This window comes from Corvus kubaryi, unplaced genomic scaffold (assembly GCF_017639235.1).
Source record: "Corvus kubaryi isolate FWS band 111438036 unplaced genomic scaffold, C.kubaryi_AGA036_p1.0 66, whole genome shotgun sequence".
NCBI classification, from domain to species: domain Eukaryota; kingdom Metazoa; phylum Chordata; class Aves; order Passeriformes; family Corvidae; genus Corvus; species Corvus kubaryi.
The window spans coordinates 4,594,710-4,622,069 of NW_024582054.1; the positions used below are offsets into that span (position 1 = coordinate 4,594,710).

Sequence of the window (27,360 nt, forward strand, 5' to 3'; positions counted from 1 at the left end):
GTTTGGCGGTGCGGAGGCGGCGGCTTCTGCCGGGACGCCCCGTCCCCAAGGGCCGCCCGTCCCGGTTCTCGGTGAGTGCCCGGGAAGCGCCTTCGCCACTGGGGGCCGGCCGCTCTGAGCCAGGTCGTCGGTGAGGGCGGTTCCGAGGCCGGGTGCGATCCTGACAGGGAAAGGGGGTCGCCTCGGAGTAGCCCCCGCCCGGCCGGTCCTGCCCGGTCCTGCCCCCAGTCCCGCGGCTGCTGGGGAGCGGGAAGAAAGAGGGAGGGTGCGGCCTAGGAATGAGCTTGGTAGGCACTGAGAAGGCAGATTATTTGCTGATGTAGGCGATGGCTGATTCCACAGCCAGCGCTGGCCCTCCCGGGCCGCCCCGCCGAGTTCGGGTGTCTCGTCCCACGGCGCTGCCCGGAGGAGCCGCGTTAAACCTCTTGGCGTGGGGTACATCTGCGGGGCTGGAGCCCGGGCGGGGAAGAGTTAAAGGCGGCCGGCGGTGGCGAAGCGAGGCCGGCCAGCTTTGTTTTGGGACGCTGGCACGCACGTGTGCGCTGAGCCCTCCCTCCGCTCGCGGCCCGCTGCCTGTCAGCGCGAGCGTGCGGCTGCCCCGGCCCGCGGCTTTGGCCGCTGGCTTGTGGAAGGAAGCGCCGTGGGTAGGACACGGCACCGGAGGCGCGCGGGCTGCCGTGCCCGTGTGCCCGCCGTCGGGTAGAGACCCGGAGCCCGAGCTGTCCGGTGTCTGTGGCTCCCAGCGTGAGCTGCGTTTGGAGGTTATAGAAGGAGTTCCAGCGAGTTGTAGGACGAGTTATCCTTCGCGCTGCCTCGGCGTTCTCTCTTCGGCGTTTCTGAAGAGCTCTGCAAAAAGGTCGGGCCGTATTGCAGGAGGTCGAGTTAAACTTCTTGCTCTTTAAACCCTCTTTTGTTCGGGGTTTGCTCTGTGCCTTTGCTGCACTTTCTTTGAGGAATGCCCGCGTCCCGGTGAGGCTGACAGATGAGATCTGGCAAACCTTCCTGCAAAGACAAAGTACATTCCCGCCTGCCTCTCTGTCAGGTGACTGTGATCCAGCAGAAGAGCTGGCAAGGAGATCATCCATGCCTGCCTCTTGGGGCCCGTAACTCCTTTCAGTGTGCTACTTTAAGCCATGGATGGGAATGCTAGGAGTGCTCTGCCACTGTTGCTGTCTAGCAGAGCTGCATCCAGCTCTGGGGCTGGTACCGATTCTGCTCTGCAGAAACTTATTTGGGAGTTGTGGCTCAGTTGTGTGAACTGCTGAGATGCAGCAACTTAAATAGCCATAGTGTGCCCAAGCCAGAGCCCTGCACAAACAGTTCTGGCACTACTTGGTCCTGTTGTCTCTAGTGTGCTGGTGTCCTGAGTGCTGCTCACCTGGGGGGAGATGGGAGCACCAGGGGCAGCACTGAGCACATCCTTACAAAATTATTATTAATGTCTCCTTCAGGCCTGAAATTCCTCTTGCTAGTCTTCCATTCTGTTAAATGCTTCGCAAACCAGAGCAAAGGAAGAGACATGAAGAGTTGAATTTCACTGCCTTGTTTGGAACTGGGTGGAAATCCTGGAGATGGATCTCTTAGGAGTCTGTCTTCCAATTGGGTTAGAAGCACAGGTAACAGTAAAGGGACTTGTGGCATTTTTGGTAATACTGCTTCTAATTGCTTTATGTTTACAAAGGGCTCTGAAATAGTGATTTAGGTTGTTTGGGGATTTTTCCTCTCCACCATCTTTGTCCAGCTTTGTGCTGCAACAGAGCGCAGGAGTGTTTACTGTGGCAACTACCAAAATCCTGCTTTAAATGCTGACACCAGCCCTGTTTTTCTTTAGTAGGAGGATGAATCATTGCACTGACAGTGCATGTAGGCTTGAGGGTAAGAGGGGTAAGGAAGTGACTACATTGCCAAGTTTGGGACACATCTTAAGTGGAGCTGAGGGGAGAAATGAGAAGTTGAAAGGAAAGCTGGCCCTCATAGGGAGAAGTAATGGAGAGCTTCACAGAAGTGGCTTTGACAGTTCTTAAGTTTTGCAGCCACTGGGGTTTCTTAAAAATCTGGCCTTGCAGCCTTGTGATTACAAGAGCTTTTCTTCATCAATAAGCAAGAGGTAGGGAAAAAGTAAATGGGATACACAATAAAGTCCAAATATGGCAGGCCAAAGCAAAGCAGACCCCAAAGAAACTGACTGGCCATGGGGCTATTGGAAGGATTTGGGTTGCTTTTTAAAACATCTTTTCTGTTTCTGTGTGCTGAGGTTGGGGATTTGCTATCTAATTGTGAGCAGTTGTGGAATTGGAGCTGTGGGTGGACTCACACACATGTGAACTTTCTCTCTGGCCCAGCACTTGAGGACTTTCTGCAAAGCCTTGACCTTCACCACAGGTCACTCACCTCTCTCATCTATGCAGATGGGCAGCAACAGGAAGTGGGGAAGAGGGAAGGTGTGGTAAAATCAGCTGTGTTTTATTGTTGGAGCAGAAGGCGTTCTCTCCTGGACAACATTCTTGTTGTGTCTTAGCTGTTTCCTCAAATGTCCCTTTATTGCAGGAGCAATGGATCGCCCCAGCTACCTGGAAGAGGACTATTCTAGCCTGGATGGGCTGGACGATGACGTGTTTCACTCTGATGACTTTGGACTTGCAGGTCAGCCTGGTGAGATGACTGCAACTGGCTTTTTCACACAGAACCAGTCCTACAGCTGCCTTCTGGGGAGGTTTCAGCTATTCCCCCTCACACACTGCTGTGGTCCCGGTATCAGGCATCCTGAGCAGCAGGACAAGGCAACTCAAACACTCAGCCCATCCTCTTCCAGTCAGGATGTTATGTTGCCTTGTGGAGTCACTGAAGAGCCACGGAGACTCTTCTATGGTAAGAGCACTCCAGAGTCACTAGCTTTGCAGCAAGGAAACTGTCCCTTTAGCACATCCCCAATCAAGCAAGGTCTCTTTCATTAGGGTGTTTTATTAAAGGACTGAAATTTTGCTTTAGTCCTACTCCCTCAAGAAAGACAACTTGTATTTTCTTACCCTTGCTTGTTCACTGCAGGAACCAGACACTTGCTCATTGCTTCTGCTGTCTTTGATATCCTCTCTCTCTCTTTTTGGCTTTATTCTATCACATTTGATTTTACTGCTAGATGTTTAAATGTTCGCCTTACTTCATATCCTACAATTTGCCTACATTTTTAAACTACCAATGGTGGGTCTCATCCACATAGGAAGTGGAAACTCCTAGAAGTTTTCAGTGGACAGAAGAAAATGCAAAAAGTTACAGCTTTTAGGCTCTTTACTGGAGTTAAAGTTGCTGATTAAGTAGCATGTCCATCCAGTATTTTACTAGTAATTGATGGGTCACCACTCAGCTTTGTGTATCCAATTCAGCTTTAATTACAATCACTAATATCACCAAATACCAGAAAACTGAGAAAAGACTGACAGAAAAGATACTGCTACCTTTAAGGGGAGACAACTTGAGGGAGATATCCTGTAAAATTGCAAAACTGCCATTAAAAACCCCCAAATCACAGCACTTGGCTGAACTATAAACAAGCAAAAGGAATCAATTTTAAGATCTTGCCACTCATTTGACTATGGGAATCAGTGCAATGCTCTGCTTAATTGATACAAGTTTATTTAAAATTGGGCAAATGTTTTACTGCACTGTGTTACAGTACACGGTCATTGTTTGGGCTTCAGGAACTAGACTTCAAAGTCAAAAATTTAGGACTATGTGCAGCTCTTTCCTCCATGAGGTGTACTGAGTAGAAAAGCTAATCTTTGCACTGGAAGAATCGCTCTTCTGATCTGTTTTGTAGGGAGTGCTGGTTACCGTTTACATGTCCCCCCAGCTGGCTTTGTGTTGGATCCGCACCTCCAAGAGGAACCTCAGGAAGGCCAGCGGGAAGCACGTGCTGAGGTGCAGATTGCACGGAAGTTGCAGTGCATTGCCGACCAGTTCCACCGGCTCCACATACAGAGGGTAGGGTGTCTCTGGAGGGGAAGGTGGGGGTTTACCTGCCCAAGAGTGTTACTCTGAAGAGTGGCTCCAGGCATCAGCTAAGTGAGCTGTTGTTTAAGACAACAGACCGCCAACAGCGATAAAATGGCAGGAGTATCCTGATGGATTTTGTTTATGCTAGATTGGTTGCTCTTCCTAAGGATTGGCAGGTGGAGGGAAGAGATTGTGAGGGATTGTGTTTACTGCCTGGGAAGGGAACTCTTCTGTGTTAGCTGCTGCTGTTCCAGCTCTTCCAGTTCATCAGCAGTGGGGATTGAGGCTTTTCCCAGGGATCTTCCTCATGGTTTTTATTACAGCTTTTACTCTTCTTCTCCAGCCTCCTCACCACCAGCACCTTCTGTTCTGTGGAACATGTAGCCATTAGTGGCTTATATCAGCTCCTTGTCTTGGAAATAACAAGCCTGGAGTCTGTTCTGACACTCCTTGTTGTCTAACGGTAGTTCTATGTAATGTTGTAAAGTATATTTACATCATACTAGACTTGCTGGCAGCTACTAGTCAGACAGTCCTAGCTAGTGTCTCAGACTTGTGACTAACTTCCTCACAACAAAAAGACAGCTGTAAGATGCCATCAGGTCTGAAAACCACACTCCAGATTCTTGATTTTGTTTTCTTAAAAAAAAAAAACAAACCAAAACCCAAACACTGCTGTTCAAAGAAACAAAATAACCATCACCCCCAGAACCCTTGATTCTTTCTTCCTTGCTCTCCTTCCCCTTTGAGTAGAGATGAAATGGAGATCTCAGCCCATACAGAGATGGTCAGAGGTGGCAGAGGCTTGGCAGCAGGCAGCAGTTTGCCACTTCCATGCAAGCCCAAGAGGGGTGTATCTGCTTGTATATTAAGAAATTTTGCTGACTTCAGAAAGGGACAGAAAGTTTATGTTACTCCAAGTGAGTTTGTGCTCTGTTAACTGTGGGATCATTTGCAGCCCTTCTCAAAGGTAAGTGAGGATCTCTGTCCTGGTCAGAGAGTGTGGCTTGTGGCTGGGCAAAGGCTTGGTCCTCTCTGTGTCATCTGAGAGATGAAGAAATTCTGGGACTTCTCATCTCCTAACAGGTGGAGGATTAACGAAGGAAAAGGAAGATTAGCTTGTAGAAATGTAGATGGGGCTATGAATGTCATTGAGCAAAGTGCAGGAATAAAGAGCTACCACGAGACTTTTAACATGTGTTGTTTGTGGTTGAATGGGGTTTTCCCCGGTGGCGCCTTTTTGCCAGCGTTAGCTGCAGGCCCCGCTCTCTCGCCAGGCTGTCTCACAGGAAAGGGAAGGTTTAACCAACTTGGCAGAGGAGCCCTGCTCTGAACTGGTGGAACTGGTTGTAACTTGACCCGTTTCATCTCGGGGGAGTGTCCCTATCTGATGCCCGTGCCTTGGAAACGCGTCCAGGAGCGCCCACCCGCCCTGGCCCCGCTACGGCAGCCGGGGTCGGGCTCCCGGTGCCCGGCCGGGGCTCCCGGTGCCCGGCCGGCCCCGCAGCCGCGGCCGGCGGCCAGCCCGGCGTGTGCAGCCGTAGTAAACAAAGGCGTCCGGCTGCGCTGGGCGGCGCGGCCCGGCCCGGCCCCCGGGGCCCGCCAGAGGAGGGGCTCTGCGTTCTTTGTTTGAACTGGAACAGCAACAAGTTGTAAAGGGGACGCCGGCGGGGGCCTTCAGCCATTTAAATTTGAAAACAAAACGGGGAAAAATACCAAAAACCAAACCAACTCTAAAACTTAACCCGAGGACGGAGTAGTTCAGCCAGTGGTTATCCACAGCCTGACCCTGGGATAGGCCTTGGCATTTGGATCTGCTAAGGGATTCTTTCTTGTTTGTCAGGGAAACTGAGTATTGAGCTACATATTGGTGTCCAAAGCACCGTTCCCTGTGGAGTGTTTTGTTGTCATGCCCAATCCCTTCCCTCCCAGTCCTGCATGGAGGATTTCCTTTGGCTTTTGGCATGAATCCCCTGTGGAGAAACCCCTCTGTCCTATGTGCAATGAGTCTGCCCAGCCCGGTGCTGAAGAAGCAGGCGGTCTGCCCCTGGAGACACGTGAGTAGTTCACAATGTGCTGTGGTTTGGAAGGGGCAGTCTCTGAGACATGGAAAACTGGGCTGTCGTTTATCTTGCTGTGAAACTAATCCCTGATTTGGAAGCCCCATTCCAGCTTGTCTCAAACATTTGGTCAAAACCAACTTTCCAGAGTGGTGTCTTGAATCAGATTTAGAATACCACAAAGTTAGTCACACCAGTGTGGTCTTGTGAAGTCCTGAGAGAGAGCAAGCTTGGTTTTCAACAAGCTATGCCTGTTTTCAGAGCCTACAAAACATTTATCTGTGAACCCGTGAAAAGAAAATGTGTGTCTTCTTTCAGTGGAAGTTAGGAGAGGCTTTTAGCATTGGAATGGTGCATCCAGCTAGCTCAAGAGCTGCCTTCTCATGGCTCTTGAGTTCTGTGAGACTCTTCAGCAGTTCAGGTGTGGCCCCCATTCTGCTGCTGCAGCAGCAAGGCTGTGTTGACACAAAGGCTGCTGGTTAATGTACATCCCTGGCTGAGAGAGAAACTGAGCAGGCAATAGCTGCTGAGGCTGACATCACTGCGTTGTCATTGGACTCAGCTGCATGCATGGTCTAGCCCCATCCCACACTGGGAACCCTGGAGAGTCACTGTTATCTCTTCTCTGGGCTTCTGGAGCTAAATGGTATTTATTCTGTGGTTCTTGGCTATACAAAAGATTTTTGGGTATGCATCTAGTAAGAATAAGAAAGTTGGCTGCACCTATGCTTGCTTTTGGCATGAACACCACTTTCAGGATTTCATTTCCTATTAATATGTTAAACAGAAAACAGTAATTTAAAACCTGGCTATTTCATCCTTAGAACAGTGCTAGAGCAATAACAACATTCCCTAGAACTCGGTGTCTTTCATCTCCTTAAGATGGTGAATTTCTTGAAAGGACTTGAGCAATGCTCTGTGTTCCTAAGTAGCAGAGCCTGCTACAGGTTGATCTAGTTTGCAAGGGCTCTGCATAATGACATGTGAGACCCATCTAAGTTTTCTTGAGTTCTTTACTGCCCCTTACCTGATTGAGGCTGTGGAGCTTCTGGCAAACTTCCCTCTGTTGTATTTTTTTCACCCTGCCCCTGGAAAACAAAGGTAGAGACAAGCCATGCTTTCTGCAAGAGAAGCAGTACCTGCTACCTTCTCCTTGGTTTGAAGCAAGTGTGCCTTTGCCACGGCATCTGTGAACTGCTGCTGTAGCCCAGCCTGCAGCTGAGCTTCAAGAGTGTGCTCTGAGGTTATGGAGAATGGAGCTGAGCTTAGGGGATCTGCCGGTTGGTTGGCTGGGATGTGCTTCCCACACCCGGCATGTCCAGGCTGTGGCAACAAGTGCTTGGGCTCTGCTTCAGGTCCTGAGTGCACTTGAGTTTCCTTGCCTTGAGGAGGAGCTTCGACCTGTGCTGAATGGACAGTGGATATCATGACATGAGGGGTTGCTAGATGGGATGTGAGTACACAATCAAGGATGGCGGTGGCAGCAGTGTAAAGCCGCCCCAGAGGAGCACAGGGTTATATAGGGGTGGGGTGGATGACACTGTATATCAGTGTCACAGCCCTTCAGTTTGACAGGCTTCAACGAGACACTGGAATGCTACAGCTTTTTCCAAATAAAATAACTCTTTTTAAGCAGGCTGCAGCTTTGAGGGGACTGCTTTTATTGCATCTCTTCTTCATGGAGATAAGATCACTTCACAGGGGATAAAATTGTCTCTTTAAGAGCCAAGGAGTGGTAGCCTTGAACAGTTCTGGGCTCAGGTCCAAGCAGAGCCACTGGCTTGCTGTATGACCTCAGACAAGTCTCTTGACCTCCTTGTGCTTCAGTCAACCCATCTGGAAAGCTCAGTTTAAAAAAAACTAAGCCTCAATGAGAACCAGATGCTGAATCAGAGCTGAGCTTTCTTGAGTAAATAAGTGCATTACAAACAACAACAAAGTCCCTTTCCAACACATCAGGAATCCTGCAGTTGATTTAGATATGCTGACCATGCTCAAAAAGCCTCTGTGGATCTAGCTACAGAAAACTTAGTTTCTCTAAATTCCCCAGCTGGTTCAGCAAGTAAATCTTACCATCACTGCAACAGGGTTCAGCAGCCCATGGAACACAAATGCCTGCATCCACACCAGCTGTGGGCAGACAGCTAGGCATGTACCTGTTTGCCTCAAGCTAATGACACTGAAAATGTCCAGGAGGAAATGTTATTTTCCTTTGAAAGTGAAATGTGTTATGTTTTGCATACTTTTCCTCTCTGTCTCTCATGAGAGTTATCAAGGCCTCCTCTGAGACACTTCTACTTATGCAACAAGGAGCCCGTGTCACTTGTCGGAAACTTAATGGCATGAGAGAATGGGTGCACAGCACTACATGTGCATCATTTATCCCAAACTCCATCAGGCTTTTTTCATTACTAAGAACGTTTGGGGCATTTTAACAGTTGCTTTTTTTACACTGGAATTGTTTGCAGGAATTTGTTCTTTATGATGACTTTATATTTTAGGAAAAATGTTCAGAAAAGCTTCCTAATAATGTAATGCAAAGACTCAGACTGTCCTGCAGCTAAGCCTGTAGCACCATACTTCACTTGTACCTACAGTATCTTTGAGACTTGGGGTACGTGTTTTTGTTCATTTGTTTCCTGAGTAGGTCAGTATGTTTCAGGATCTTCCCTGCTGGCTGGTGCTTGCTGCTGCTGTGCACAGCAGTGGGTCAACTCTTCAGCTCTGCTTTCTGCTCATTGCCCATCAGTGCAGGACTTGAATCTCCAGCTGAGGATGCATGAGCATGGTGAGGGAGAGAACTGCAGAAGTGAGTGAGCCCAGTTTAAAGGGTAGGGGGTTGGTTGGGTGGGAAGACTGAGATGTAAAACAAAGTTATTTCAGGGCTATGGAACTAGAATCCTAGGCTTGAGGAAAGGAGGGGGCCATTCTTATGGTCAGTGGAGTCAGAAATTTGATATGAGGGAGTGGAGATAGATTTTTTGCTTAATGTTGCTAGATTTTCTTTTCTTTCTTTCTTTTTTTTTTTTTATTTTGACAAATGACAAGGAAGAGGTGGGCTTGGAAGTGTACCTTCTCCATGCATAACAATGACACAACAACAACCTGCTGCCCCTTGCCTAGCACCTGTTTTGAAGTCCTGCTGCCTGTGGAGCTGATTACTTGACATTTAGGTTAACAGAAACTTGCTGGACCATTTCACATCTAATCTGAAATGGTATTCTTGGGTATGTTAAGAAAAGAAACTGAGAACAAGAACGTAATTATGCCGCTATATAAATCCATGTTTCTACCATATTTTGAATATTACATGAAATTCTGGTTTTCTTCATCCAAAAATGATGCAGCAGAGCTGGAAAAGGTTCAGAGAAGGGCAAGAAGGACAATGGAACTTCCATATAAAAAAATGGGCTAGGACTGCTAAAACATACAAAAAACATACAAACCAAGAGGGAAGCAATATTAAACAGAATAAACATAAAACATAAACATAAAGTGACATGAAGGAGATGAATAGACCAATTTCTCCCAGTAAAAGAACTAGGCAAAATTAAGTCAAACTAGTAGGAGCCAGGTCAAAGTAAATGAGGTCATTTTTCATGCAACAGGTGAAAGCTGTGGAGCTCCTTGTCAAGGCATATTGTGCATCCCAGTGCTTTATCTGGGTTCAAGGGGAATTGAGACAAGTTTATGGCCATTGAAGCAGACATTAAATAAACAGAAACCAGATCTGACTCAGGAAGTCCTAAGCTCAAACTAGTTAGATGCTGAAAGAGAGTACTAGTGGAAGCTATTGCATGTACTTGCTCTCAGCTTTTCCTCAGGCAGCCATGTAAGGCTGCTGCTGGAGGCTGGGCCATACAAACTCTTGATGCAAGTCCCATAGAATCATTGTACATCAGTTGAATAAAAACCGAAAAACTTCCACATCATCCTAATCTAGCCTTCTCTATGCTTTCAGCTGACAAAAGATTTAAATATATTCCGTGTATGTTCCTGCTTAAGATGGGGGATAATGTTAAAAAGCAAAACTTCCTGCCTGGCTCTGGTAGAGGAAGTGGGCAAAGGATAAGGGAGCTGGGTGGCAGGAAAGCCATGCAAGCGCTGTGCAACTGTGTGCCATGAATCCTTCACCCTGCCAGACACAGGACTGTCTTGAGGCAGTGGGGCCACAACCTCAAAAGACCAAGATTGCTCACAATAAAGAGCACAAAACAGTTCTTTGGGACAGTACAAGTGAAGTGTTCTGCAGTATTTCTAACATCAGTGTTCAGTGCTGCTGTCTCTCCTGTACAACCCCTTCAGTCTCCACAGGTTCTAGACTTCCTCAGCTCTTGCAGCACTGTGACAGTGGTAATGTGCTTTCTGCTTGTAGCAGTATGACAGCTGAGAAATTATTTTTCAATTAAGAAATAATTATGGTAACACCCCACTTCTTTTTTATTGTGGGAGAGTAGAAAATGCAGGTTATAACTTGACTGAGATTGTGCAAGAATTGCTGATAGGAACCCAGTTGTTCTGCCTCCAGTCCTCCACCTCGGTTGGTTGATCTTATTAAGATAGTGCCATCTCTGAGGGGGATGATGAGATGTTTGGACTGATTATTTATGGTGAGGAGTGTACATGTTTGTATTTTACTCAATTAAATTTTATGGTGGAAAGGCAGGAAAGCAAGTGCCCAAATGCAGAGTCCTCCTTTGTTTCAAGCCACTGAGGAAGAATGTCCTGCCAGCCTTTCATAGTCTCCGTTTGGATGCTGGTGGTTTTTTTTTGCTTGTTTGTTTGTTTCTCCTCAGTAGCTACCTCGCCAATTGAAAAGGAATCCTTCCCAGGACCGGACCACGGCAGAAAAAATAGTGATCTAAAAACAAGCAGTGAGGCAACTCCTGTTAACCCCAGTTAGGTTTTCCCTGATGGGAGGCAGGCCTGAGGAGGTGCTGGCGACGGGGCTGGAGCCCCCCGAGGGCCGGCGGACCCGGCCGGCGGGTGAGGAGGAGCGGGCGGTGCGTGCGAGGGCCCGGCCGGGCCGTGTTTGCGCTCGGCGGCTGTGTTTATATCGCTCGCTAAATTTAGCCTCTGAGTCATCGGCGCTGCTGACGAGAGGCTGCGCTGCCCGCAGGCTCCAGCCCTGCACCTGCCCTCCCGCCGCCTCCCCGCGCAGCCGGGCGGCCCCGCGCCCACCCCTTCCCCCCCGCGCCAGGATATTTTTCCTGTAAAAACTTTTAAAGTGTTATTTTAAGCAAACCCCGAGGCAGACTTTAATCACTAGGGGGGATCTCCGCAGCACTGAGCAGTTTTGGGAGCACCTCCCTTCTGCTGGCGAAGGAACGGATGCCAAACACAGGTCAGCGGATCCCGCGGCCCGCGCAGGGCAGGCGGTGAACACCGGGAGCTGTGGAACAGCTCTGCCCCATCACACGCAGGTTCAGTCAATAAACTCTTAAAAGAGTCAAAAACTCTTGCAGCTGCTGGCCGTGGCTGGGCGGTGTGGGGTGTCCTCTCCTGGGCATCTCTTCCTGCACCCTCACGCACACACCCAGAGCATGGGGGCGAGCCGTGCCGGACCCCGTGCCACAGGTACAGAGTGGTATCAGGTGCGGCTCTGTGGAAATACAGGATCGTTATTTACTGTATTTTTGGAAAATAAGCCAGCGTGCCCCTTGGGATGGGGAAGGAGGGGAAGGCCGGGGGCCTGGGAACGCGGTGGCCGGTGGTTGCCCTTCCCAGGTTGCCGTCAGCTGGCTGTTGCCATGGCGGCTGTCTGCTTCCCCTTCCTGCCTGCGCTGGAGAGGAAGGCGCGAGTGGCTGCGTGTTTGTTTTTGAACTACGAGAAAGTTGAGAAAGGGCTCACCTGCGCAGCTGCGCCGGCAGCAGGTTTGGGGCAACAGCCGTCGCTGTTTGCTGCTCGGATCCAGCGCCTCAGTCCGTGCCCTCTCCCCTGCTTGGGCTGGGCAGCCCATACGTGGGTTTTGGGGGTCCCTGCACCCCGCATCCCTTCGGTTCTGCCCAGTACTGCATATCCTCTCTCCATAAACACACGTGTTGCTTATCTTGTCGCAAAGCCTGATGGAGGCTCATGAGAAAGGAAGCAGTATTTGAGATGATGCCTCCTTCTACCACAGGCTTAGTCCCATGTAAGAGTCGTTGCGAGCCAGAAGGATGGAGTTTCCCAAGGAAGATCTCTCATCCTCTTTGTTGTGTTGCCACGAGAAACCATGTCTCTGAGCTCCTCTGTCATTTTTTTCCTCTGTTACTGCCTCCTTTTTTTCTCTGCTGCTTTTACACATGCATTACACTTTGGTCATTAGGAATCACAGCTGGAAAGATTTGTATTTGACTTCCAATGGTCTGCATTTCTCTCTCCAGTAGGGGACACCTTCTGTAACTTCTGTTGCCGCGGGGACTGTGACTTTCTAATCTTTCTGAGCTAAAGCATATTTTGTAGTAGCACAATATGCCTCCAGCCACCTGGCAGCCAAAACAGCCTTCAGCGATGAGTCAGCAGCTGCTCCCGGTGTGCAAGTATTTCTGTATTCAGTGAATAAATAAAATCCCAACAACTTGTTGCTAATACTTGTATTAGTCATTAAAGGAAGAATAATGTTTCTATGTACACATATGCTATTCTTCTTCTTTTTCTCTAACAGCACCGTTTAGGGCCATATTAATTCTTCTAGTTAAGATGGGATCAGAATATGACTTAATTTTCTGGAAGCTGTGAAGCAAAGTCAGAAGCTGCCCATGAGATCGAGAGGGTAGACAGGGTGTACCGGACAGACCCACATACAACATGTGTGTATGACAAACATATGTACTTTTAAAGTAGAGGTGTTAATGGCACATATGCATCAAGAGTAAAAATGAATCTTACTAATCTGTTAAACATTTATGCTCATGGATTCAAAGAGCTGTGTCAGATGGACAGCATTTTCTTTGAAGTGCATTACCTGTCCTGATCTTCCCTATGATCACCCCGTGCAAAGGCTCAGTAGGAGTAAAAAAGGTTTTGACATCTGGGGTGTTATTTGCCAGATATATATCTGTATGCTTACAGTGTGAAACGTATTAGGAATTAATTACAGGGAAGGAATAAGTGTCGGGTCAGTCATGTTCCTCTTTCATTTGCTTCCAGTAAAAGTCTTGCATGTTTTTTTTGTGTTTGTTTACAAGTAGTCTGGCTTTTGGTTCAGCACAGTTCATGGAAGAGGCTTCACTAATGTACTGTTGCTGCAGAGGACACTTTTCCTGTAAAATGGCCTTTCCCTGTGACTCATTGAAGCATTCATGCTAACGCTTCAGACAGACAGTCTCTTAAGGATATCCCCTTTAAAAAGCAGCAGCTGCAATAGGAAATGGTTTTATGTGTTTCCAGCTTTGTGTTGACTTACTGTATTCACAAGTCTACTCTTCTTTAGTTACAGTTAGTATAGAGGGCAAAAGATGCTTCTTTCCTTCTTGGGAAGGGAGCCTCAAAAGGGTTATTTTGGTGCTTCCCATGGAGGTGGCAAAGTGTTCATCCCTGGTATTTTTGTGCAGTAGTGACCCTGAGGATTGAATTATTTTGATAAAGGACAAATTGGCCTGGTGAAGCTTAGGGTAATTATACATCAGTGTTGCAATAGTTACGAATCTTAGAAAAATGTCTCAAAATGTATCACATCTGAAAAAAAACCCAAAAAACCAAACAACCGAAATTCATGGAATCACTCTTCTGGGTTTTCTGTCCTTCCTGACAGCAAAATTATACCACACAAAAAAACCCTCAGTCTTGAAATATTTGAGAATTTTGGTCTTGGCTGAGGCATATCTAGGAAAAAAGACACAGAAACTTGTGAAAAGGACTTTTTTTAGTTCTTTCCGTAAATTGTTTACTGCAAATAATATCTGCCATTCCCATTCTGTGGCTTTTGTCCCATGCTGAATTAGTACCACAGAAAGCAGATCAGCCCAGAAGTGGAGCTATAACTCCAAACCCTATTAGCTAGGCTTGCTGCTGAAGCAGGTAGTCCCACCTTGCTCCTCTTCACAGGTCATCATGTTTCTGTTGTCCTGTCACAAGCATCAGTTTGATGATGCCATGGATCTGATATATTAGGATGATGTGTTCAAAAGTAAGGGCAACTTTTTTTTTCAGATTTTAGTTCTGGCCTTGATCATTATGCTGCTCTAATTCACTTTCCAGCACTGCTGTGAGGAGAGGACAGTGTGAGTGGTCTGCTCCAGTGTGTAGGCCAGTGAAAGTGTGTGTGGGACCACACCACCATGGAAGAAAATGCTGGCTGAATATGGACCTAGGGAAATACAAGCAATTCCTAGGTCTAGGAATAAAACCTGGAAAGCTGCCCTCAATCTAGTGCTCTATTTTTTCACTTCAAAATAAAATGGTGTCACCACTCTTCAAAAAGTTATTTGAGATGTTATGCTTCTTATAAGCAAGGGGAAGCAAGGGTAAAATATTTCCTATTCTGCTCTTGCATGGAAATCTCCTTGAGTGTATATGGCAATTATGGGAAACACTTTTAATTGGAAAAGAACAAAAATGCTGTACCAAAAAGTGACTTCAAGAGGCAGGGAAGTAAACACAATAGAATATAAACTAAAATACATTAGAGTTTTTCTCATCCCACTGATTCTCTTGCAGGCCTGTAACCCATCTTAAAGTACAGCTCTAAAACTCTTATTTACCAAATAAAACCAAAACTCAATACCTTCCTCAAAAAGTTCCCCCCTTAAAAAAAAAAAAAAAAGAGGCATATGAGTTCAGTCCTTCCACTGTTTTTTTCAGAACATAGCCTCTTTTACTTATCACTGGAAAGAGCAGGTAATCCTTTTCTCCCAAGGTGATGTATAAAACTTGAGGAGACAGAATAATTAGAAACTTGTTATGGTGTGAGAAGCACAAAGCAGCCTTCTACATGAAGAAGGACATTAATATGGGGGTTCTTATATGTGTTTATCATCCAACAGTGTGAAATAGTAAAATTGTACATGCCAGATCAGCACTCCTCTTGTGTGCCCCCAATTAACCCACTTTATAAAATTCCATGAGAGTTTCCATTAGAGAGGGTCCACCAGTGAAGCCGAGATGTATTTCAAGCTTAGGATTTGTGTACCAATTTTTAAACATCCTTTTGCATTTCCCTTATTAAGTCTCTATAAGACAATTTTTTATTCTCTTGGCTGCCAGTAGAATAAAATAATCTAACAAAGCAGATTGTCTTCAGAGCCTCTGCAGTATGTTTGTCCACTGTGCTCTCCTAGCATAGCTCCTTGCTTGTGGAAACTGCAGAAGACCACTTTGTTCTTGCATGCCGCTTCATTGACATCTTACCCAAAGATCTCTGTTTAAGGAATCTGCCTAAGCTGTAATGGCTTGATAAAAACACGGGTATCTAGATGTCACGGGGACGTTGTGATTCCCTGTGCATGTTTGAGCAGTTTTAGGAGTGTGGCTGTATTGAGGAGGATGAGAAGAATCTCTGCAGTTTCATGAGGAGGGGCAAACCTGATCAAACTGAGATGCGAGTAACAAAACAAAAACCATCTTGCTTTTTGAGTGCTTTTTAACCCAGCCCTACAGGACCGTTTATAAAAGATTGTTTTCACCTGTAAACCTAGCAATGCCTGTGCAGTCAGTAAGGACTGAACCCAGGACTAGTTACTTTGAAATAAATAATAGCAGGCTCTAGAGCCACTGCCTGCAGGTTATGCTACAAACACAGTGCTGTTGAAATGTGTGGTGGGATCTGTGTGAACTCTTCTGAATCCATTTCTTCATCTTGTTAAGTCCTGATGGCAAGAATAATGACCCACTGCTAAGATGCGAGATGAACACAGGTTTTCTGGAAGCCTGTTTTGTGTGTACTTGTGATTCAAATGGCACAGATCTACTCACACTGGAATACAACGTAATTTAGTGGCTATCTGGGAGGGCTTTGAAGAGCTGTCTATTGACACATCTCCAATACACCAACTCCAGTTGCAACTCTCTTATTTGTGATTATGTAAAAAATGCCTTGCAATTGTGTTGTTCTGCCCTGTTGGGCTAATCTGGGTTGAAACATCTTGTTCATATAATGTGCTTCAGTGCTCTTTTATGAACTCCTGTGTACTGAGGCAAAGTTGTTGGAAGCCAGTCTTCTGTTTCCTTGTTTGCTGGGGATTGGGGAGGGGGGTAGGGGGGGCGGAGATTTGGGCTGGTTTGTTTTGTTTTCCAGAAATGATCATGCCTGCTTAGCAAATATGGAATTCTGGATGAGAAAATGAAGACTGACTTCTAATAGAGGGTTGGTTATTGAGGTGAAATAGTATCCCAGACTGGGCAATGTAAAGAGAAACCCACCTGTTTGTATGAGATGCTGTTAAAGAGCAGGAAGGTGGGGGTATAATCGGAGCCACTTTTGCAGGGGTGATTACATACAACAAAAGGAGGAACAGTGTCCCTGTCCCAAAGCTGCATTATGTAGTCTGGTGTCCCCCTGAAACTCAACTCCCATGTTTCTTCCTTGACAATGGGACCTGAAATAACCTCTTGGTTTTGGTTTTTTGTGTGTTTTCAAGTATGTTCTTGCTTAAGGTTTAATTGGCTCCAGTCAGTAGGAAAGGGCTCCAAGGCTGATTATTTATGGCTTACTGTCAAAAGTGGCTATAAAAAGGGCAGTATTATCTTGGAGATGCTGGGAAGGAAAATGTGGTGGGGGGAGGGTGGGGGAGTGTGTGTGTGCACGAATGTGTTTTCTTGTACTAGATGAAATCAGAGTTTTGCTGTCTCAGCAGTGTGGTTTAAATTGAAGATTAACCCTTTGACCTTCACGGTGTCAAATCACTTACAGATGGATCACCAGTTATATTTTTTTCTTTTTTTTTTTACTTTCGGGGTGAAGGGGGGCTTTTTTTTAAAAAAAAAAAAAGGTTGTTTGTTCATGCAGCTGGGGCTTTTGAAAGGCTCAGAAGCCAATCTGATTAAAAACAGCACTTGGCTAAACTCTGCGAAATCCTACAAGCAAAAAAAAAGTTTAATCCTCTTGTGCACAATGCATAAAGGGTCTGCTCTTTTCTTTTTGTAATGTTAGAGCTACAATTATTTCTGGAGAACTTATCATTTCCCTCTCTCCCCTCATCCCTTGCTGCACCCCCTTGTTATGCTGATGGGATTAAAGTGTCTGCTCTTGAAAAGTGTAACTGAGTTGTTATTGGAAAAGAGAAGTGGTATGTTGCAATTCTAGAAATATAAATAACCTTGCTTTAACTGTTCTTCTCTACAGCATCAGCAGAACAGAAATCAAGTGTGGTGGCAGCTTTTTCTCTTCCTACACAACTTGGCCTTAAACGCAGAGGTGAACAGGAACCACACTGGGCAGAGGTGAGCTTCGCCCGCCTGTTTCAGGCCACATCCAGTCTGCAGGGAGCACTGAACAAACACTGGTTCGGGGGCGAGACATTGCACACCGCCGGCCGGATGTGAGGACTCTGACTTTCTGATACTCGTCTTCAAGTTTGGGTGTTTTTATGGACTCTTCTTTGCTGCTGCCTGCCTTGCGAGGCAGGGAGCTCTTGTCCAACACTGTTGAAGGAAAGCCAGAATGTGGGTGTGTTTGGTAAAGCTTGCTGCTGGTTCCCCGCACCGGTGACCTTTGTGCAAGGGAGGCAGGTATTAGACTGACGGCTTCCTCTGCCCTGTGTAGTAGTCGATAGTAGAGTGCAGGAGTGTCATTTTGGCTGCTAGTTAAAAATGATGCCTGGGATTGATGACTAAACGTACTTTGGGTATCTTCCAGAGCAGAGATGCTCAATTCCTCCACATTTTTAGCAATGAAAAACATTCAAGTAGCTTAGATCCATCAGGTTACTTGTTTTATTCATTGGTTACTGTTTATTTATTTGTACCCTGTGTGAGAGAAAATCACAAAGAAATCTGACCTCTTCAGCCATTCCATTGGGCACCACTTGCAGCTCTCTCACAATAAGTTGTTCTTTGTTGTTGCCATCAATTTAAAAAAAAAAAAAAAATCCAGTGGAACAGTCTGAAAATGAAACCTTCTTGGGGTTCCTGGTGGCTATTAGCTTCTGCCACTGCCTGCTTTCAGTTCAGTGTTCTCAGTGCCCATGAGCCAGCAGGAAGCCAAAACCCATGGAATATGGCACAAGTGTCATTCTTATACAATGCTAATGTATATGTTTTTAGTAGTTTTATGATGGATGTTTATTTTGTTTTGGTTTTCTTTGCTCTCACCATAATGTGGTTGGTCAGGAAGGCTTAGATCCCAGGCATCTGATAATCTTGCTTCAGGATTTGACAGGGAAATTAATTAGCATCTAGTCTGATATGTACACTGTACAAGCAGTGTGTCCATTACTCTAGTGTGTAGTGTTTGGAGGCTGCTGTAAGCATATCCTGACTAGCAGCAGTAATATTATTTCAAGGGAGATCTTCTATCAGTTCCCAGTTTGTATGCACTCAGAGGTTTGTCCATATGGCTGACACTATTGGACCAGCACAGGGAAACTACCCTACCAAAAGGAAGTAGCCTTAAATATTGATGGCTACTTCTCTGTAGCCTTAAATATACTTAGTTCACAAACCCAGTAACAACTAGGGTAAAACATGAACAGAGAAGCAATTATTATTTTTTCTTATTATTTTTTCCGAAAATTTCCATATTGCCACCGCACCTTGTTGTAGGTCTCAAATGATACAACCAGCATGAGGAAGAGCTGTCCAGAGAATTGCTCTTCAGTTGTGTTACAAATGTCAGCTGCAGGTGTTGAGAAATTCTTCTGCTCTTGATCCACTCTGAAAAATAAGCATTGCTGTATGGAAGAGTAGTTTACTTGCACATATACTTTCCTTCTCCACCCCTCTTTGCATATTTGTCTCTAACTCATGCTTTCTCTGGTATTTGTGTAATCTCATCATTGCACTGTAGCGTCTGGTAACAGTTTGCTGAACAGACTTACATTTGGACCTTCTTGCTCTCTCCCAGCCCCATTCTCTTGATTCGCATCCTGCTCTACTGGGGCAAAATGTATTTTAGCTCCCCGAAAGAGGTCCCCAAGCCTTTTTCACCCTCATATATTCACAGTCACTCTCCTTAAACATAAGGAGAGAGTTTATGTGAGAAAAGCCTTTTTTTTCTCCTTTTGTGTTATTTTTCTAGCTAGGGCTAGAGTAATATGTTTGTCCACGATGGTTAATAATTCATATAAATGAATCTCAAGTAATATTTTTGGGGGAGGGTTTTATGGAGAGGGAGGGTGGGAATTTTTTTTTTAGGAGGGGAGATTGTTTTTGGTTTTGTGTTGTTTCTTTAAGCATGTGCACTACAGAGTTACCCAGAGTGATCTAAGTGATAGCTGTTGCTGACTATGCTGCAACAGGATGGAAGCCTCTCTCTGCCCATGCTGACAGAGATGAGGCTTCCCATACTTTGCTTTGCACAGTCTGCTTGATGTAAACGCTGGTCGTTGGAGAAAGACGACTTAAATTTAGGTGGAAAGCTTGAGGGGTAGTGCAAGCACAGACTGAACTGGGGACCCCTGAGAAGCCAAATGTTAAGGAGAAGACTCTTGAGTAAGAAGCTCTTTAAGAGGCAGAAGTGGAAGTGCAGAGGCTCAGGAAGCAATGAAGCAATGATGCCTCCCTGTGTGGCACCCTTGGATATGATGCTTGCATTTTCCTCTGCTTGCCAGGACCCTTTTATCAGGAACAGTCAGTGCTACATCATAACAGCCCTGCAAACTATGAAATATTCAGCAACTGCTTCTGACATTTAAATACCATTGTGAGCTTTCCCCTTCCCCTCTGCCTTGACTTGACAGCTAAGCAGGCCAATAAGGCCTGTCCAGATGCATAAGCTGGAAGGATAAGTCTGGTACTTTCTAGTGTTGACACCCACCCAGTTTATCTAGGACAAGACTCTTCTTAACATGGAGAAACAAGTACCTGAAATGGTTCCTCAGTCAGGCTGCTGGCCTCAATAAAGTCATTTGGCTCAGGGAAAGACACATCTTTGCCAGTCCATATTTCCCACTGCAACAACAGACTTATCAAAATTGGTCATGCCAGGGTCTCGAGTTAAAATCTCCTTGAACAACAATACTTGTAATGGAGACATAGAGCTAATGCTAGACAAAGGCCGACTTCCTGCAATATGCGTGTTGGTTACTGGTGCCAGAGATTTACAACCACTGATAATATATTTAATTATATTCCATATCTGCGTGTCTCAGAGAAAGGAAATATGCTCTGTCAACCCTAAAGTCTTACTTTGCTTCATGTAGATTTGGAGGGGCAGGCTGGTTATTCTCTTAGGGAAAAGCAACTAATTAATACTTAAAGTCTCACCTACTTGGGGAAACAGTGGGAAGATTTCACACATTTATCAACAAACACATGGATGCTCAGCACTCATCTATGTGTCACCCATTCTATGTTTGTAAGGCCCCTTGAGCACCTGCTGGGGAGATCTTGCCCACAGAGTAGCTACTGCAGTGCAGTGTGGGACATATGTCGATTATTTGGAGAAACGGTTCCAAAGAACATGGTTTAAATCCTGTTGCTGAAGGATTATGCTCAGGTTTTTAGATATTAGTTTGTTTTGGTGAGAAGAATGGGACACTGTTTCTCTCTGTGCTGTAAAACTAGAGTCTAACAATTTAGAAAGAAGAGTTGGATCTTTCTCCTAAAACAAATTCCTGTTTTTAATGAGTAGTTCCTAAGGAAACCTTGAGCTGCTGCTGATGGTGCCAGCAGCCTTGAAATATCTTACTTGCCTTCCCCAGATCTCCAGAACGGCTTCAGACCTCAACTGTCTTTCCTTGAGGGATGGAGTTGTTCTTATCCCTTCCCAGCTTCCCGCCCTTTTGAATACTTTGTACCCTGCCCATCCTAGGATCCAGCAAGCCTGGTACTAGTAGGGAATAGTTAGCTTTACTTTTGTTTCCTGCAATTCTTGAAAGCTGAGCCAGTAATCACAAAGTGACTGCCCAGGGATAGCTGCAAACTGCTGCAAATAGGATACAAAAAAGGCAGGGGAGAGGATGAATTTTCATGGAAAGGGCTGCTGCTGGATCTGTGTAGGGCTGCAGCATTCTGTCAAGGTGCTGATGATCTCTGGTAGCATTGAATTCCTGCATAACTGATCACATATTTCAGTTTAAATAGCTTGTTACTAAATATTTGTTGGCTAAACTCTTGTTTGAGGAGTCCTGAAAGAGACTTCCTTGTCAGCCTTTGTTTTGGAGCTGTGTATCAGCAAGGGAATAGAGGCGAGGAACCCAGTCTTTCTTGGCGTAGAAAGTGTGATTGCAAAGACATCTTTCTTTCTACTGGCTGTTTATTTTGTCCCCTCAAGCCTGGATTATGTGTGTATGTGAGGTTACTACAGTCCTGGAGTTGCTCCGTAGCAGTCACTGGAGCTGTACCCAAGGTGGAACTTCATTCGGTGTGGCACTTGGCACTCTTCTGGGAAACAGCAGATCCTGACCATTAGTAGACTAGGAGGAAAGGTTGGGGGTTTTTTTTAAGAAAAAGCAAAATTACTTGAGGCAGTTATTACAATGTGACCCTATCAACTCTACAATGAATTCCACCCTTCCACTGCTGGTCCTGACCCATATCTCTGCTGAAGTTGTGGGAATGGTGAGACTGTGACATGCTGAATGGTGTGCTGTTGAGGGTATTTTTAAAGGGAAAAATAGAGAAAGCACTCAGCATATGTGCTAGAATCAAACAAGAATGCAGATTTGTGGAGGTCTTGCCTTGTTTTACCAGCAGTATTTACTGTGGGATCATAAATAAAAGAACCATGGAATGCTGGTTCATATTAATGGGAGGTCTGCACATGAACCGAGCACTGCTGAGTATTAGCATAATTTGACAACAAAGGTTTTCATAGTGTCCTTCAAAAGAGTCTGTTGTTCAAACTGGCATTTGTGATCATTTGCAAAATGCCTACCTGTTGCCTTTGATTGTTTTAGCAAGAAGAAATACCTCAAGGAATTGATAAAAGATCCGAGGACAATCTTTTACAGTTCCTAAAGACTTCAGTGGTCTCTGTTTCTTTGGTTTGCATGTGTTCACACAGGTGTTACACAGCTCAGTTCTTCTCCACCAGGAAAAGCAGAAAAGACCAAACACATCAAATGCACTGGAATGTAATTATGTGTGTGTGCGAGAGTGTGTGTGTGTGTGTTCTTGAACTGAATGCAGTCTGACATCCCCTACCCTTCTTTCTTCCATGTGCCTCACCTTCCCCCTTAGCCACAGAAAGGAGGGTCTCTTCCTGCGAATCCCATGCTGGAAGTTGGTTTCTGGGAAGCGAAACCTAATGTCTGTGGGCTGTTTTTTAAAGCCATGTTTCAGTTCTGTCTTCAGACTTTTTGCTGCCTTTGGGGAACAGAGGGGTGGGAAGGGTAGATTCTTAAACTGTTTTTAAAATCTATTATGGAAATTTTGCATGTATAAAGTTATTCTTAAATCTAAAGGAGTCTCCCCAGTTTGTGGACATGGCTCCAGGAGAGCATCATCACCAATTCCTCAACTCAGTTTTAGATGAGACTATCCTGAAAGGAGTATTTGATGACAAAATGGGGAGAGATTGGTGTGATGGAAAGATGACATTGTCAGTATCTCCTTAAATACATGTCAGAAGTTAGGCTTGTAAAAGGGAAATTTTAAAACAACCCACAGGATATGTATGTCTGTTTCCACTGGGTGCATTTAAAAATCCTGCCACTAAATTTGAGTTGGGGTATGTAGATGTTGGGTTTTTTTGGTTAAAATAATCATGGCTCTCTTCTGTTCTCTTCCATGGTATGTAGTACAGTCTCCCATGTTTCTAGGTGAAATTCACTGATGAGAATACTGTGAAATGTGGATTCACATTTTCTTCCCCTCCTTCCCCCCCTGCTTCCTGCATGACTGTTCTCCTTCAGTGGGATATTTAAAAAACAACAACAACAAATTTCAGAATCCTTCATCTGGAAAACAAAAAGGGTAAGATGAGCTAGAATTTGCTATGTACTTAATAAACTTCCTCTCAGTGGAGGGTTTCCCCATGCCTTCTGATTTTCAGCAGAGTATGACACTGTCCTGCTGCAGAAGTAAACCTGATGCTCTCCTGTGAGATTTCTGTCTGGATTAGTCCTGAAGTGCACACACCTTCTTTGCCATGGACTGAGACCCAGTGAGAATGTAGCATTTTTTTTATCCTGGTTGTGTGCCTCCAGGACTCCTGCCTGTACCAATGGTGACTGGGCAGAGCTCCTTTTTTGTATCTGTGCAGTATATTTGCTTTGTGCTTTCTTCTTTGGTGCTTTTTAATACTTTAATACTTGGATTTTTTTTCTAATAACTGGTACAATTTTTAATAAAATTGTTAAATTTGTCTGTGTTCCTTGTTTTATTTTTTAAGGGATGAAGGGCATTTACACAGCTGGCCCGTTCTGGAGTTACCTAAATCAGTGATACAACTTGGGTTGTTCAACTTTGAAAATATCTGGTAGATCATTTTATGTGCACCCTTATACCAGGCCCTGCAAGAAGAACAAGATTTCCTTTTGAGATTGGACTGCTTTCCTTGAGCATAATTTGATTTATAAAATAGTCTTTCAAGAAGATATATTTCCATGCTTGGACAGAGAACTGTTGCTGCTTGGAACTGCGCAGTTAAGCTGCTGCTTCAAATCAAATAGATCTTGTTAAGATACACATGAGGTACATCCTCCAAATTTGCAAAATGTAATCTTTGATTGATGACTGCTTACCTGCTGCCTACACAGGTACATTCAAAGGCACCGAGGCCTAAAGAATAAAGGCTCATTGCTTGGTAATCCTATTAAGGAAATATGGTTCTTACTGGTCTTCTGACATAAAGGCAGCAGAGGAAGGTGGCCACGTTTGAGAGTACTTGTAGGGTGGTAATGACTCCTTGAAATACAGACATGTGAACGTCTTGGCCATCCCAAGCACAGCAATCATCAGACCTGTCTTCAAGTTTTCCTCTGTTCCTATTGGGAAAAACTACCTCCACTAAGTAAAGGTAGTTAACCTGGGTGGAGCAGCAATGGTGATACGTGTATTGTGTTATTTATAATATAGCTGGTCAAATTCCTTCAACCACATTGTTCCTCCAGTGCAGTGCTGCTGCAGTGTGCATGGGAGGCTTTAGGGAACCAAGTTAACAATCCTACCCGATGTTAAGTTGCCTTGACTGGTGTGTGCATGTTACAAAAGGGCCTTTCATTCCATGAACACATGATGTGTGTGGTATGAAAAGCCACATGTGCATCTAAGACCACAGGGGGAAAAAGACAGTTTTTCTTTTCATTGTATTAGATCTAGTGAGAAGTGTGTCCCCTGGTCAGCCTCATGTGACCGTGAAAGAGCCTGTTGTAACACACTGATACAAGGGGACAGACGTGAGATTGACTTAGATGGGTGGGTTGGCCCTGGTTTTCTCATTTTCATGTGGCTAAATTCTCACCATTAATTAAACTCTCAGAAGCTTTAATAATTCTTGCACCAAAGAGAAGAATGGCTTTTAAAAATGAACGGTTTGTAATGCTACCCCAGAAGCATTTGCCAAAGCAGCAGGATGCATTGCACCTTTCACAAAGCAAAGGCAAGTGTGCAGATGTATGATCAGCCTCCCTTCCTCTGAGACCTCCTGAATTACTCTTGGCTCTTTGGTTTGGCTCTATCATGACCGGCTGGCCATAACTTGCCTGTGGCAAAGTAGACTCAGGGTTAGGCATCAGGACCAAACAGTACAGGCTGGAACATTCCTATTGCAGCATTATTACTTTTTAATTTTTTCTTTTTAATTGTTAGTTTGAGAGAAACTGGATATCCTAGAAAATGTGCTTCAGAAAACTTTCTTCTTAAAGTACTAAGCCTGCATACTTACAGGGCACTTTCAATTTATTTCCAGCTGTGGCCCCTTTCATGACAATCACATGTCCCTCACTTTCTGTACTAACATGACTAGCACTTTAAGGGAAAATGAGTTTTGTTATTAACTTCCTAGCTGCATGCCGTAGGAAAAGGTAAAAAGTTTAAGTAGGATTACTGCTTCAAGGAAAAAATGTTTATCAAGAAGTGCTCAGCCTGTCTCGTTAAAAATAATAAAGCACTCTGAGGACAAGAAAGTTCTTTGGTTGCGCAAGCTACTGCACAAAGCACTCTATTTTCATGACTGGCTGCTGAAGTTTAGAAGCCACTATAGTGTATGGATTGGGGAACATTTTTCAAGCACTCATAACATTGTTTTATGGTGCAGTAAATGTGCTTGTCCTCAGTCTCCACAATGTATATGCAAGCTTGGAAGCAACTCTACTAACCAGCTTTCTCCTTGTGCTCTCATACTTGAGTAATTCTGACATTTCCTTCTTTTGCTTGTGCCCTGCCTCCTGTTTCTAGTTATGAAGAGATGGGGTATGGGGAGGAAAAAGCATCCTGAAAGCAATTTTTGACAGCTTTGGGAGGTTGGTGTTAAAATGCAAGAGCTGCAGTTGTTTCATTGTTCATATGACTGGTTTCTGTCAAGAGGCTTGAACTGAAAGAAACCTGTTTCCAACAGGAATCAAAAAAAGAGGTGACAATAATTTCTGATAGTGAGTCTTCTACCTGACATGATGCATGGTACCCTAACTCTACAGAGTCTGACAACAAACCACCAGGCGTGACGCACTGACATCAGTATTCATATTCCCTTCTATAAGTCCTTTAAATCTTGATTTCTCTTAAATGAATTATGTTCTCTGTAACGTTCATAATGGACTCATTTCTTTCTCCATTAAAGTCTGTGTCAGCATTCTCCTTCTCTGTGTTTTGCCTCAGGGCTCTTGATGTATACAAAGACTCCTCTGTTTTCTGCTCTTAGTCACACGCTTTCACTCTTAACCTCAGCGCTATAAACTAAACATCCACCCACTATGGCTGGAGATGACCCTGTTTACGTCTGCTGCTCAAATCACGACAGCAGCAGTCATGAAACTTTGTTTTCATGGAGACAGTTAGCTCTTAGTAAGAGGACAATGAGGCTTGACTTCTTACAATGCTGCAAGTTTTTGAAAAAATTTCAACAGAAATAAATAGCCAGGAAAGATTAATGGAATATGTAAAGTAATTGCTTGTTTCAATCATTTTACTTCACCGCCTTTTAAAATTATTATGTATGATTTGTTGTAGCAGTCCACTGTGGTATTGGAACACACCAAGTCAATCTGACACAGCAAGGGCACAAGTAGGGGAAGGGGGCTTATGTTTGCATTTCAGGGCTGGTTATGGTGATCAGCCTGAACCATGACTCTCCACAATCCAGCAGTGAGTGTAGAACAGCAGGGTCACCCACACCACTGAGAAATTCCCATTTTTGGACCTTTGCTACCAGACTTACTGCCATGACTACTGAACAGGGAGCTGTTTGGGAGGATGGCTCTTCCTAAGGAGACCAGCAGCCCCTTAGGAAACAGGGTGATGAGTGACAGGTTTGCAAATGTGAAGGAAAGTGTCAGGAACACTGCTAACTCACAGTGGAGGATCACCTCCCTCGATCTGCTGGCCATGGCCTTCCTAATGCAGCTTCTTGGCCACAAGGGCACTGCTGGCTCATGGACAGTTTGTTGTCCACCAGCAGCCCCAGGCCCTTCTCCACAGAGCTGCTTCCCAGCAGGTCAGCCCCCAGTCTGTGGTGGTCCATGGGGTTATTCCTCCCCAGGTGCAGGACCCTGCACTTGGCTTTGTTGGATTTCAGACAGTTCTTCTCTGGCCATCTCTCCAGCCTGCTGAGGCCCTTCTGCAGGGCTGCACAGCACTCTGAGGTACCAGCCACTCCTCCCAGCTTTGTGTCATCAGTGAACTTGCTGCCATGATTTAGCAAGAAGGTGTTAAGATGCTGTCAATACAAAACATATTTCAGTGATCTTCCAGTGAGTCTTCCCTGTGACCCTGCCCCTCATTTCCACCACTGGGGCAGCAGCTTCCCAGAGCTCTCCACACTACTCCCCTTCACACAGGGAGGCCCAGGGCTCTGCAGCCAGCAGCCAGTTTGCCCAGTCTCCTCAGCACTTGCACAAAGCCCTCCTTCGACAGGACAGGGTCACAGAGCTCATTTTGCCTCAGTGCAAGCATGCTCTCCACGGAATATTTGCTGGCACTTTCATTAGTCTAATTTTAAATATCCCAAGTGAATGGCTTTCTACTATTTCCCTTGAGAGACTGCTGTACCTACTAATAAATCTTACTGACAAAAGGTTTTTCCCAATATCCATCCTAACTTCTTTCTCTCTTAATTATATTCCAATACCC

The 27,360-nt window shown here is 45.2% G+C and overlaps 1 protein-coding gene across 5 annotated transcripts; it reads left to right on the forward strand.

Annotated features, from left to right (window-relative positions):
• BMF (Bcl2 modifying factor) lies at positions 1–23,281 on the forward strand. Of its 5 annotated transcripts, XR_006019295.1 has the most exons (6): positions 1–71; positions 1,452–1,616; positions 2,548–2,868; positions 3,815–3,978; positions 5,923–6,047; positions 17,315–17,380. XR_006019295.1 is itself a non-coding variant. In XM_042047434.1 (5 exons), exons 3-5 carry the CDS (start codon positions 2,553–2,555, stop codon positions 17,414–17,416), a joined length of 582 nt encoding a protein of 193 aa, XP_041903368.1. In that variant the 5' UTR covers positions 1–71; positions 1,452–1,616; positions 2,548–2,552; the 3' UTR covers positions 17,417–23,281. The 5 variants fall into 5 exon arrangements, 4 of the variants coding, with proteins under 4 accessions (XP_041903368.1, XP_041903372.1, XP_041903371.1 ...); XM_042047434.1 differs by lacking the exon at positions 5,923–6,047 and having other exon boundaries at positions 17,315–23,281; XM_042047438.1 differs by lacking the exon at positions 5,923–6,047 and having other exon boundaries at positions 2,548–2,643; positions 17,315–23,281.
• The last annotated feature ends 4,079 nt before the right edge of the window (positions 23,282–27,360 follow it).